This window comes from Propithecus coquereli, unplaced genomic scaffold, assembly GCF_000956105.1.
Source record: "Propithecus coquereli isolate 6110/MARCELLA unplaced genomic scaffold, Pcoq_1.0 Scaffold306, whole genome shotgun sequence".
In the NCBI taxonomy this organism is placed as follows: domain Eukaryota; kingdom Metazoa; phylum Chordata; class Mammalia; order Primates; family Indriidae; genus Propithecus; species Propithecus coquereli.
In genome coordinates, this window is record NW_012148686.1 from 717,513 (window position 1) to 730,829 (window position 13,317).

The 13,317-nt window shown below is 43.1% G+C and overlaps 1 protein-coding gene across 1 annotated transcript in view; it reads right to left on the minus strand.

Moving 5' to 3' along the window:
- Nucleotides 1-13,317, minus strand: part of LOC105814782 (phospholipid-transporting ATPase IB) — a 478,735-nt gene that overhangs the window by 183,356 nt on the left and 282,062 nt on the right. The window contains exon 26 of the mRNA XM_012649872.1: nucleotides 12,119-12,229. Coding sequence (XP_012505326.1) covers nucleotides 12,119-12,229 — 111 coding nt within the window. The remainder of the gene's footprint in view (nucleotides 1-12,118; nucleotides 12,230-13,317) is intronic.

Here is a 13,317-nt window from a genome sequence, read left to right on the forward strand (position 1 = left end):
CGTAATTGTAGTCATTGTATACATATTATTGTTTTATACTGAATTTTTTACTTAACATAATTTTCCATTGTTTCCAAATACTGACAGAGTTAACATTACTATCATTTAAAATATACACATATCTATAATTCTGAAATACCACGGAGCACACAACCATTTTCAATTTGATTCAACAAGTGCTCACTATTACTGTTTAGAATCTGAGGTTCTCAACACTTTGGGGCTGGAGTTTCAAAGGGACAAGTACGTCAGTGTTCATGTTTCATTTATCTGTGTGTGTCTGAGGTCCCAGGCTAACTAACGAAATGTATAGCTACCACCCTGGGTCAGGGGAGAAGATGAGGCCACAGATGATGGGAGAAGAATTATTTCCCAGTTATGAATGGGTGACCACACCACTGGAATACAGTTGTTTGCGAGCACATCAGTTATTGGCAATGCACAGGGAGGAAGCAAGCCGATTTAAGAGTTAATCTAGCAGATGCAATCATGGTTATTTTGTGAGACGGTGATGATACACAGTTGCAGTGTAGAAGAGCTATGTTTAAGGTAGAGCTGTCTGTGGATACAGAAGGGAAGAGTTACTCCAGCCGCAGAAGGTCTCCGGCGGAGGATCAGTAACTGCCATGTTGTTGTGGGGCAGATTCTTAAACCAGGGGGAAGCACGGACTAGAGCCTCAAGCCCTTAACAATGCTATAGTCATGTGGTCTGTCAAGTGTTAAATACCTTACAACAATGCTAATGTCTAACCGGAGGGCTCACTGTGTTAATGGCAGGCACTATGTTAAAGATTTTTCTCCTATGATTTTACTTCATCCCCACAAAGTTCTGGTGTGTGTATTTCTATTACTCTCATTTCACAGAAAAGGACAATGAGGCTGAGAGCCGGCAGGAGGTGTGGCTAGGTTTGCACGGCTTGCACTGGAAGCGCCATCCCCCTGCGGCCCGACCGTAACCTGCAACCACGCTGCTCTCGGCTACCTACCGGCAGGACCAGTGAGACTGCCTGCGAAGGGCGGTTCCAGGGGAAGCCACATCTCCTGGCACTTCTGCACAGGAAGGGGTGGCAGGTGTTGGTCACCAGGCCAACTCACCCCTCTCCCACCATCATCTTGCTTTCTTTATTGTCCATGCTGTTCTGGTCACCTTTTACCAAGCCCTGCCTTAAACGATGATATTCCCTGGAGTTCAGTGATTGCCTGGCGTCTGGTTTGCTAGTTCACAGCCCCCTGGGGTTGGGCTTCCAGAACTCCCGAACCACGGGAAAGCTATGCCGCAGAAGCCGAGAGGTAGAGAGGCCTGGTCAATGGTGTTGGGGAACCAGCGGCCCTTGGGGTGAAGTTCTTGATTCTTGATTCTTGATTCTTCCCTCATGTAACCGAAGTGAGGGGTACGGGAACTGGAGGGAAGGGGGAAGACACAAATGCCCCTTTATCCTCTGTTTTCCAGGCTGACCCATTTATTTCAGAAAGTTCCAATATGACTATAAGAGCACTCCAAATATCCAAAACTATGTCCTTTGCTACCCAAAATAAAAATGCATATTAATTTAGTTTAATATACAGCTGGTGGTTGCCAGAGACTAGGGGTGAAGGTAGGGGTTTGATTACACAGAAATATTTGGTTTAAAAAGCAAATCTTTTGGAAAAGTTAAATGGGAGAATATGTTGGTCATTTGCACAGTGAGTTTTTCCTTCGGGGAAATCCTGGACTTGCTAATGAGTGAATACACTGTCAAAAATGTGCCGTCCTCTAGCTCTCTGGGAGGCCGAGGCGGGCGGATTGTTTGAGCTCTGGAGTTTGAAACCAGCCTGAGCAAGAGTGAGACCCCGTCTCTACTAAAAATAGAAAGAAATTAATTGGACAACTAAAAATATATAGAAAAAACTAGCCGGGCATGGTGGCACATGCCTGTAGTCCCAGCTACTCGGGAGGCTGAGGCAGGAGGATCACTTGAGCCCAGCAGTTTGAGGTTGCTGTGAGCTAGGTTGACGCCACGGCACTCTAGCCCGGGCAACATAGTGAGACTCTGTCTCAAAAAAAAAAAAAAAAAAGTGCCGTCCTATGAAACTGCAGTCCCTAACCCCCGGGCCACAGACCAGTATCAGTCTGTGGCCTGTTAGGGACACAGACCCCCTCTCACCCACCACCCACACCTCCACCCCCTGTCCATGGAAAAACTGTCTTCCTGGTGCCAAAAAGGCTGGGGACCGCTACTATAAGACTTGAATAGACATCACCAAAGGTGTACGGATGGCAAATAAGCCCATGACAGGATGCTCAATACGAAAATAAAACAGACACACCCATTTTAGGTATTTATTAAGGAAATGGAAACATGTTTACACTAAAACCTAAAAATGAGTGTGTATAGGGGGCATTATCAATAATCTCCAAAACCGGGAAATAGCCTATCTGCCCTTCAACAGGTGGAAGGATAAACACACTGCTGTGCATCCACACAGTGGACTACTACTCAGCAATAAAAAGGATAAACTATTGTTACGACATGGATGAATCTCAAATGCATTATGCTGAGTAAAAGAAGTCAGGATCAGAAGGCCATATACCGCACAATTTCATTCATTTGACATTCTGAGAAAGGGAAAACTACAGGGTCAGAAGACAGACCAGTCATTGTCAGGAACTTGGTGTGGGGCTAGGGGCTGACGACAAAGGGGCTTGGGGGATTTCTGGAGGTATGGCACTGTTCTGTATCTGAGCGTAGCAGTAATGACACTGCTGTGTGCGTTTGTCAAGACTCACAGAACTGTGCACTAGAGGGGGTTAATTTTTACTGCATGTAAATTATGCCTTATAAAAAAAAATGGTACACCATACTAATAAATACTTCCAATAGAATAAAGGTAACCTATAAGGTGGGGTTAACAAGAAGGTAAAAACCTCTAGTTAATACCTTATGTTAAGAAAAAGCAACTCTCAAATTGGCAAGGGGCTAACAAAAAGATTATCAAACCAACATGCAGCTCAATTAAAGGAACAATAATAAACTTTATCCTATAATCCCTGCATAAGAGGGGCCAATATTTTAATCAATATTTTACTGGCATGTTCTGGAGGTACACGCAGTATTTAATAGGACAAATCTACTTTGCCTTCCCTTGGTTGAAAAACCAGGCAAGAAAGCGTATGCATCACTTCTATTCATGAGCAGTCTTTAAATAGTCCACTTGGTCTGCCAGGACACTGGAATTGAGAAGGCAAGAGCATTTTCAACTCTCAGGACATCTGTTGGGAAACCAATACCGTGGCTCCAATGAGTCGTCAGAATGCAATGAAGAAGATTGTTCATCACTTAAAATACGGACGTTTACTAGAGGAGAGATGAATTTCCTCATGAGAGACTTATAAATAGAAGCTATTTTTAACCAAAGGTCAAAGGCAGCAAACTCCTAAGTCCAAGAAAAAGAAAGATGAACTGCATTATCATAAATACATGTTACTTGAGTATATAAGAGTGTTTTAAAACTATAGGCTAAAATCTATGTCTAGCTCCTAAGTCAGGCTGAAAAGCTTAGAGAAAAGGAGGGAAGACCCTTCAGAGGCAAATGTCTGACTGTCAGACAAAAAGAGTCATTCTCCCCAACTAGCGTGATACGTAACGAATTCCCTTGGCCTCCTTGTCCTTGTCTTCTCCTTCACCTGCTATGGAAGGTGGTCTTTCCGTTGGCACATGGGCTTTTCTGCAGCCTACCCCTCAAGTCTCCATTCTCGATCTTGGGTTTTCTACCACCCTTAATCAATTACCACTGAAAGCCACTTGTTCAGAATGGTGCTATTTGGGTACACAGAGAGAAAAATGGACAGACAGGCATGGTCAGTAGATTTGTGCTCAGACACCGTTACAGAATTATTTTTAAAAATTAAAGGAAATCTGATTTCAAAAGTTCTAGGCAAGTAGGTCTCTATTGGCAGAAGAAAAAACAGTAAAAAAAATACAGGAGAAACACAAACAAACTAGAATGGCAAGAAAAACCAGTAGGAAAAAACCTAACTTGTAAAGTCAACTTTACAAGAACCAATTCTTTCTGGGAGCCAAAATAAAAATTAAAGTTGAAATATGCTTAAAGAATGCAACTGAAATCATTCTTTACTGTCTCAAAAGATGGGGTTAAACACCATATAACATAAATTTATCTTCTAATACTTGGAGGGTATAATTCTTCATACATGAAAATTACACTAGGAAAGATTTAAGTTAGATCAAAAAACACATTTCCTAAAAGGAAAGACAAATAATACGCTCCCTACGTAGTAATTTCTTATATTCTAAAAAAAACAAAAAAACAAAACCAAAAAACAAAATGCCCAATATATTCTTACATGTCTGCCTCTACTGAAATGGGCAATGGATTACTGCTTATAGAGCACTGTGTACTAGTCCTGCAGGGGGCAAAGTAGGAAAGAAACAGTCCCTGTCCTAGGGGAAATCATAACCAATCTGAAAAATAAAAATAACGTTCAAGCAATCACTACTAAACTACGTGGGTGCCGTCTCTGAATGCCACAGGCCTTTAAGCAAGGGAAGCCAGTTGGAACAGGTGAGTGTTAATGCCCGGGGTGAAGTGAGCTGGACCCCTGTGCTGTGGTTTTATTTCGTTTCTGCCACAGTAGCAGAGTGGGCGCCCTGGTTTTAGAGCACAGCCCAGCACAGGGCCGACCTCTCAAAGTTCACAGGCGCCCTGGAAGTCCTTTGCATCGGCTTTGTGTTTGGACTTGCATTTTTTTATTCCAAGGAGATTTAAACATTTTACAGAGTTTCAAAGACTACATTTTTAAACCATCAATGCCTAAATCCATTTTTTTTTTTAAGTAGTGGATCTTTATAATGATCCTTTTAGGTAAGGCAGCTGCAAAAACATCATTTAAAAAAACATATATTGTCACATAGAAAGGGCAGTAAGAGTCTATTTTTATAAAGTTCAAAGTGATTGCGTATCTTGCAGGGAATCCCTTCAGACTGCTAGTATTTCTCTGATTTAATACCGACCTCCTCCCCGTCCTCTCACCCCCTCCCCACCTTTAGCTAATAAACTCCCAGCTCTATCAACTAGCAGCAACCAGCTGGCCTCCGAAAGAACATTCTCAAGCACATGTCTAACTAGTTCTGCAGCCATCTTCCAACTGAAATGTAACACCCAGCCCGCTGCTCCTCTTCCCTGTTAAGTACCCAGGGCTTGGCTAACTGCTGACATTTCTCACAAAGCGGGAGGAAACAGCATGCGGATGGGACAGGCAGGTGCTGGCCTCACTTTGATACATCTCCCGGCCCTCACCTGATCAGCTCCTACTCGTTCTTCAGGTCTTAATTCATTTCATCCTAGGATCCCAAGGCTGCACCCCAGCACCCAGTAAAGGATCACTTGTAGGAGCTCTCATTGCAAGCTGTCTTCCATTAAGCCAGCTCTTAATTGTGGGAATTCTTATCTGACTTCCCTACTCGATTCCAAGACCAGGGGCTGTCTTGTCTATCTTGTCCCCATGACCCTCGAGTGCTTGACTTGGAGAATGAAGGCAAGGAAAGTAGAATTCAGAATGTTTGCATTTCCAGGTAACTCCCATTTCCAACTGCCGAATGGGAAGTCTCTCTAAATAGTTTTCCCACCAATGTATTAAAACTGTAAGAGGGGAAAAAGTCACTGGATGAATTTCTGATCATGGCTTAAAACAATTATTCTCTATCAATTCTAACATGTAAAGTGAAATCTACTCCAAAGCCAGCGACTTCGTCATCATTTACAGCGCGGACTCCGTTACTGCTGGAAAATAGATTCCAGTTTGCAATGTGGCTGACCAAGTCCACTGAATGTGTGTGCATTAACATATGGTATTTAATTAAGGCTCCCCAACCAAGAAGCCAATCATTCAGTAAATGAAAGAAGGGGCAATTCAGACATAATTATTTTCAAATAATAATGACCTGAAAATTAGAGGGGGGAAAAAAATCCTCTCACAGTTCCGACAGAAAAAAAATAAAGCTGTGAAACAGTGAAGGGAATATATACGTGTCTGCAGGGAAATAAAAACTTCAAAGCAATCATCTACTGGAGATTTTTTGGATTAGAATGGCAAGATACACATGAACCATAATTCATTTTACTTTTTTTTTTTTAACAGAGTCTCCCTCTGTCACCCTGGGTAGAGTGCAGTGACATCATCATAGCTCACTGCAACCTCAAACTCCTGGGCTCAAGTGTTCCTCCTGCCTCAGCCTCCTGAGTAGCTGGGACTACAGGTGTGCGCCACAAAGCCCAGATAATTTTTCTATTTTTAGTAAAGATGGGGTCTTGCTCTTGCCCAGGCTGGTCTTGAACTCCTAAACTCAAGCGATCCTCCCTCCTCGGCCTCCCAGAGTGCTAGACTTACAGGAGTGAGCTATCATGCCCAGCCTTATTTTACTTTTTAAATTTGAAAACAGAAAGCAAACTGCTGATAAAGCCTTTTCTCATACTCCATACTATTATCAAATAGAGGTTTTTTTATTTGTTTGCTTATTTTAGGGTTGTCAGATAGTGACAAATTTTAACCAGCTGTCAACTACATTCTGTTACTTAGGTTTCACTTGATCTCAAATTTGCTGTGGTCTTAAGAATCTCTATTTCCCATTCAGTGATAATATTTCCAGACCTCCATGCTAAATATACATACCATTTCCTGGCCTTTATCCCATATCGGTTTAACAACCCTAAGAAAACACTAAAATATCTTATATGTGTTGCCAAAAATAAGTAGTAATTCCAAGCAGTATATAATTTCTATTTTTTCACATCAATACCCACATGTTACAGTTATTCTCTGTATTAGGAACCACCAACTAATTACCGTGATGATTACAAAGTCTCACCTCTATTTCAAAGATAATCTGGCATATTTTCTTTATGTTATACCAAAGTTTACAAGAGATCTAAATCAAAATTTTTTGAAATATAGGTTAAATTCAAGTCATGTTCCTATTATTTTTCTCTTTGAATTTTACTGCCACTAAAAATTTTATCTATTCCAGATAACCTTTTCCCAGGGGTTCAGAAAGTCTGCGGACAAATGCACACCTAGTAAATGCTTACAGCGCTGGCGCTGTGTGTTTCGAGACTGTGCTCTATTCAGGAAATTCCGAATAACCAGCTCCTACTTTGATAAATGATGTAGGAACTATAAAGAATTTACTCAATCCTTCTCTTTAAGAAGATACCATGGAAAGGTCAATCAGGATTTCAAAAACGTATAAGGAATCCTTTCCTAGCCTCTTCATCCCCAATCTTTGCATTTAAGGCAAATTCCTCCCATTGCCAAAATCAAAGAGTTTTTAAAAATCAGTCTTTGCTTTCTGCTTAAAAATTATGCGGGGAGATAGTTACACAATGGTCATGATTTATGCTCCAGGATTCAAACTACAAAATTATATTTATGTTTACAATCTTCCCTACATACATATTGACAGACAAATTTTCTTAAATTGCCTTTACCATGTAACTTGCCTATTCCAAAATGGAAAAAAACGAATCCCAGCTTCTAATAGCAACAAGACTCCCACTGAGATATTCAGATCCCCTCCCTGGCCACTCACATCCCCCACCCAGCCCTCCCTCCCTTGGCTAATTTTATCCCATCCCAGCCCCTAACCCAGACACACAGGGACGCCCCCCTGCCCCCCCAGCTGGCTGACCGGAGTCCCACCTGCCCGCAGGGCTCGGAAGCTCTGAGAGTTCAAGCCCACAGCAGGATTTTGCCTTCTGAGAAATATGGCCCATCTGGCCACAGCCATGAAACTTAGCATTTAATTAGTTTAATACAAAACAAAACTACGTGTAAAATTTGTTTTCCGAACCTTCGACAAGCTCCCCAAAGCATATGATCTGTCTTTACATATTTTTGTTTCCCCCACAGTGATGAAAGCAGCAAAATGCCTGCGACTTTTTAATTTCTTTTTCTTTTGTTTATTGTGGGAAAACACATACAACATAAAGTCCACCACTTTAACCGTTTTTAAGTGTACAGTGCCAGCGGTTCACACTTGTTCTGCAGTTCCAGCACATTCCCCCCCTTGTGCAACCACCACCGCCACCCATCTCCAGAGCTCTTTGTGACACTCTTGTCATCATCTGAGGGGGGGCAGACAGGAAATCACCAGTCTGTTTCTAATGATAAAAATCCAGTTTTAACTCATATCATTGAACACTTAAAAAGGGTGTATTTTTCTGTATGTTTATTATACTTAAATAACACCGACGAGAAGCAAAGTCAGGGGGATGAGTGACAGATGAGCTGGTGACAGCTGGGACCTAGACCACAGAGGGCAGGTGAAAAGGGAGAGAGCAGGGGACATGCCAGCCTTGGAAGGGTCTGCAGAGAGTAGCGCATTCACTCGCTCATTCATTGCCAGCATTTGTGAGTACTTCTGTTCCAGATACTGTGCCAGACACTGCAATCGATCAGATGTGTGTTTCGGAAGTCTTATCCTGGCTGCATTAGAGATGGTTGAGGAGGAGAAACCAGTGGTTTTTGCAATGCACAAGGTGAAACTACTAAATTAAGGCAGTAGCAGAGGGGATGGAGGCAAAGGTTGCACACAGTTTTAGTTTTACCTATTAACAGAGACACCACAAAACCACAGGTCCCATCATTTTGTTCCTATTTTTTAGATCACTTGAACCAATGGTTATTTTGGCCTGATTAAATTTTATGTGGCATGCTCAACAAGCACTAGGTAAGATCTGTCGGCAAGGAAGAACCTGCTGTACAGATAAAAATACGTAAATTGAGCATGTGCTATGTTCCAGGCTCTGTGGTGAAAAGAGTCTAATTAGATCACTATCACTTTGGTGGAACAGTGATGGCCCGCATGGTGAGAAAGCTGCTATTCCACAAAGCTTCTTGTGAATGAAACTGGAGATGACTGGAAGGTTTATCAGGGCAGGGAATGGTCAAACCAATTGCAGGAAATCACACTGTGAAATGCACGCATGGGCTTTATACGTGGTCCTGGGCACGATCTCCAGAACATGCTGTTAGGCGAAACGTGAGTTGCAGAAATATTGCACAGCACGACAGCTTTTACGTAAAAACTCTGACTTGCTTGTACACACAAATATCTGCGTAACTGCAAAGAAAAAAGTCAGGACAGATAATATGTACGGGGCGTGGAGTGGGAGCAGAGAACTCTGTGCTCCACACAGCACTGAGCCCATCCCATGTTCCTCGCACAGGAAGGCTGGTACAGCATGTGAGGAGGCTGCATTGCACCGCAGGCTCGCAGCTCTTCCCCGCAGCCTTCACTGGCAGCTCGAGTCCTAGAGTGATCCCCGTAATAACCGCTAAGGCCATAAAACGTGTGTCGTGTACATACGCGTGTGCATTTTTTTTAATTTGCCAAATTGCTTTTAAACTATTTTTAAGTGACTGGAAGTTACGTATCTCAGAAGACATTTACGATGAGAACATGTTGCCTATTGCAAAGGAACTCTCCTTGAATTATAAGAAAACTGTTTAAGAGAAATAAGTAATGTATTTAATTTATTGTCACTTAATTAATTATAAGGTTACCTTTAGAACAAAAAAGTGTTCTTTGCAAATGAGCAAATCAACATACAATAATCTTTGCTCTTACAGTTCAAAACACACTAAAATAGTATGCAAGCAGTATTAATACTTTCCTATTTCTAAAATTATAAGAGCATGTTGATGCAAAGGAGGTATCTGGCAATGGTAGACCTGGTCTGAGCTTGGGCTCAGCCGAGGATTTTGTTTTCTTGATTTTCAAATGAATATTTCCTAGAAATACTAAATATAAAATTGGGTTCAGAGTGGTAGAGACTTTTTACATTTTTTAAGCTTTATAAAGAATGTTTAAAAAGGCAGTTTACAAAAGACCATTAACAACTGTTGCTGGCTACAACTAAAATGCTAATTTGAGGCACTGGCATGGCACTTTCAGGGCCCTGTTCCAAACGGAATTTTTCAGACAGATTAAAATTGTACTCTTCTCAGCCTCAGCCCACTTCAAGTTTAAAAAAAGCCGGCAAGATAGTAGGTGTAAATGACTAAGAAGGGGCCCCGAGAGATGGTCTGAAAGCGAAAGTGTTGGGAGCGCCACGCAGAATGTCTCCATGAGAAGTCTAGACTATCTGTAATTTGCTGATTGTGAGCGAAACCAGATTATTAAGAGACCTTGCAAAGCGAAGAGCTACAGGAGCACAAAATGCTGGGAACCGTGGGCTGGCCTACAGGAACAGGAATTCCAATACCCCTTCGCACTATCATCTATGACCCAAAGTGACATTTAGGAGTGACTCCTATCACAGATGCAAAAAAATGTGGGAGAAGGAGGCGGACAGACATCTTTAAGTGCCAAAAAGGCACTGTAAAAATAAGAGCGGGAAGAAGAGAGAAACTCCACAACTGCCACACCAACATCTACAAGTTCTTACCCAGAGTGGACTGAGTTCAATATTACAGCACAAACGCAGCAGACAAATCAGGGATAATTTTTTAAATTATTGATTTTAACCTCATTATACTGAGTAAAATGGCAGTTATTTTTTTCTGTGACCTTCGCAGAGAAGTATAAAATGGCAATTATAACTCCGAGTCTCCCAAGGCCCTGCGGCATGTACTTCCTAGAGAAATAACACCTATTTGTTTAACACCGGCAGACAGGACACAAAAGATTCCAAGTAGGAAGAACAGGTCAGTTTTCAGGACTTCGACCAGATCTCTTTCTACTGCTTGGACCATTCTTTGAGAATCAGGGCTTTCCCGGCCCCCAGGAGCTTTTGTGTGAACCGGAAGAGGCGTGCCCCTGCAGAGGCAGCCACATCCTGGGCACATACCTGGCAAGCAGGCCGTCCCCAGGCAATGGAAAACCCATTGCTGTTTCTGGGTGGGCTCGGGGCAGCTCGAGAGATGAAGCGACAAAGGCTACGTTTCTGCCTCATCTCCCCTTTTGGCTGTGTAGCCTGGTGCAGTGAAGAACCTGCACAACTTGGGAAAATTATTCTTTAGCAATTTAATAATAGTTACCAGATGAGTAACATGAATCTATATATTTGACCTAAATGATTCAGTGGGAAAGATCAGAGGACTTGGTAAAGAAACCGTCATAATTACATTAGCAAGCTACTTATTACATTATCTGAACTGAGTGTTTTAAGAGAGTGCATCAGGAAAAGTTGATCTCTGCCTTGGTTATTATTTTGCCAAGAGTTGAGAAATCAAACATAAAACAACCCATAACAGAATGAGATATTAAAACACCATTAGGATTGCATTCCTCCACAGACTGCCTGCTTCCTCTTTTCTAAACACATCTGGAAATCTACTCGTCATCATGGCCTCAAAAGCTGCACCTTTATAGCAGAGCTGCTCTAAAAAGGAAGAACAGGGTGGCCGGTACTGATAGCAAACATAAAGTGTCCACTTTTTCCTGGGCCTAGCCCTCTAGCAAGCACATTTGTTTTACTTGTAACTGAATCAGCATCTTGAGAAATGTGTGACGATGGCATCGAGCTCACTGTGACGTTCTCAATGACCTTGCTGGCGTACTCCCCACTCCCTCGCTGCCACACCCTGCCAGGTAAGGACCAGTGTCCACGAAGCTCAGAAGCAGCAAACGGATGCTCAGGAAACCGGCCGAGTCCACAGAAACACAGCAAGAAGTCAGCCCTGTTTGTTCTCGGAAGGAAAAACCCGACTAGCTGCCCCGCAACGTCTCGTTGTCCACCAGGGAAGGTGGCAGCCTGGCTGGCCAGGCTTTGCCCACCTGGAAGGGGTGTGTGACAGCCACATTCTGCTCCGGCCAAGGACACAAAGGAAGAAGCAGGGCAAAGAACAGAGGAACGAGGGGGCGTGCAAGGGAGGCAGGCACAGCTGCGCGGGCAAGGACGGCCGCAGATGCCGGCTCTGGGCACAGGACAGAGGACCCAGACCTGATGGTCCCCCAAGCCGCCTGGGAGCTCACGGAAACCGCGGTTTTAGTACGTTACAGCTGCATCTCTTCTTTAATTTTACATTAACAAACCCCTTCATTGAAATGCTTTAAATATCCACAGATGCTCTGGGAAAGGGCCCTCCTCTTCAAAGAGAAAAAATCTCCGTTCTTACCTCAATGATGTACAGGACCACATTCTTGTAGAAGCAGTACAGGATGCACTTGGTCACCCGGTTGTAGCTCCAGGCCCCGTGGACCAACAGAAGCTTCTCTAAGTAGGAAAACTAAAAAGGAAAAAAATAGCGAAATTCAGAGGAGCCTATCCTTGAGGAATAAAAGTCACAAAATGTGCCTCTGAGCAGAAGGCAGACAAGGTAGGTAGAGGATTCTGCAGGTGATCCGAGAAAACCATTCCCTAAAGGCAGAGCTTTCAGGCCCAGGGAGAACAACTGAAATCTTTTCTTAAATCTACATAATGGTTATTTTCCCCAAACATGCTTGACCGCCAATTATTATTCTCATGACATTCTATTTAAGCTGATGCTTTTCTGGGGTCTTAATTATTAAAAGAAGGTGACCTCCTGAACTGAAAGATGAGTACGGTGGGAATCAGATGCCTCTAAGTAACCACAGATTTTACGGTGACAGCAGGAGAAAGGGACAGGAACACTCTTGCAACTGCGTCTTGTTTTTAAAAAAGGAACACATATGTACATACTGTTACCGCTGTCAGCTTGCAGGCTAAAAACAATTACAGGCATGGAGACACATACAGACATACACAGATAGACAAAGACATGCAGACATAAAGAGATAAACAGACACACACACTCTCTCTCTGCCTCCACTTCTAGACCCATTTTATTCTCCTTTTTTCCCCCCAACGAGTACACAGCACCTCTTGCCGGAGTGTGATGTGCTCAGGAGCAGCTGGTGGATACTCAGCTGAGAGCGAGGTGACGGCTCTTGCAGTTAGAGACAGGAACCATGGAAGACACCCCAACAAAATACGCGAGTTCTCGTTGGGGCGGGGTTCCTAACTCCTCAGCCTCCCCTTAGCTTGGCTTTGCTGTCTGTGTTCTATTTTACAAAGATCTCAAAAAGTGAGAACCTTGAGGTGGAGGGAAGGAAATGAGTTTGTTTTTTTCTCGTTCGGTAGATGGCGTCACGCTCTGGCATGATCGCGTTGTTCGGGCAATTCTGTTTAGCATCACGTGATCGATCCGCCTCATGCAGGGCTGGGTTCCCCTTTGGTTGTCTTGAATGAAACCTTAATTCCCCCCGTTCTAAGCTGTGGTGTCAGCAAGGGCACAACAAGCATCAGCCCCATTACGCCGCTAGGAGAGACAGTTGGGCCGTATCGAGAGTGTCC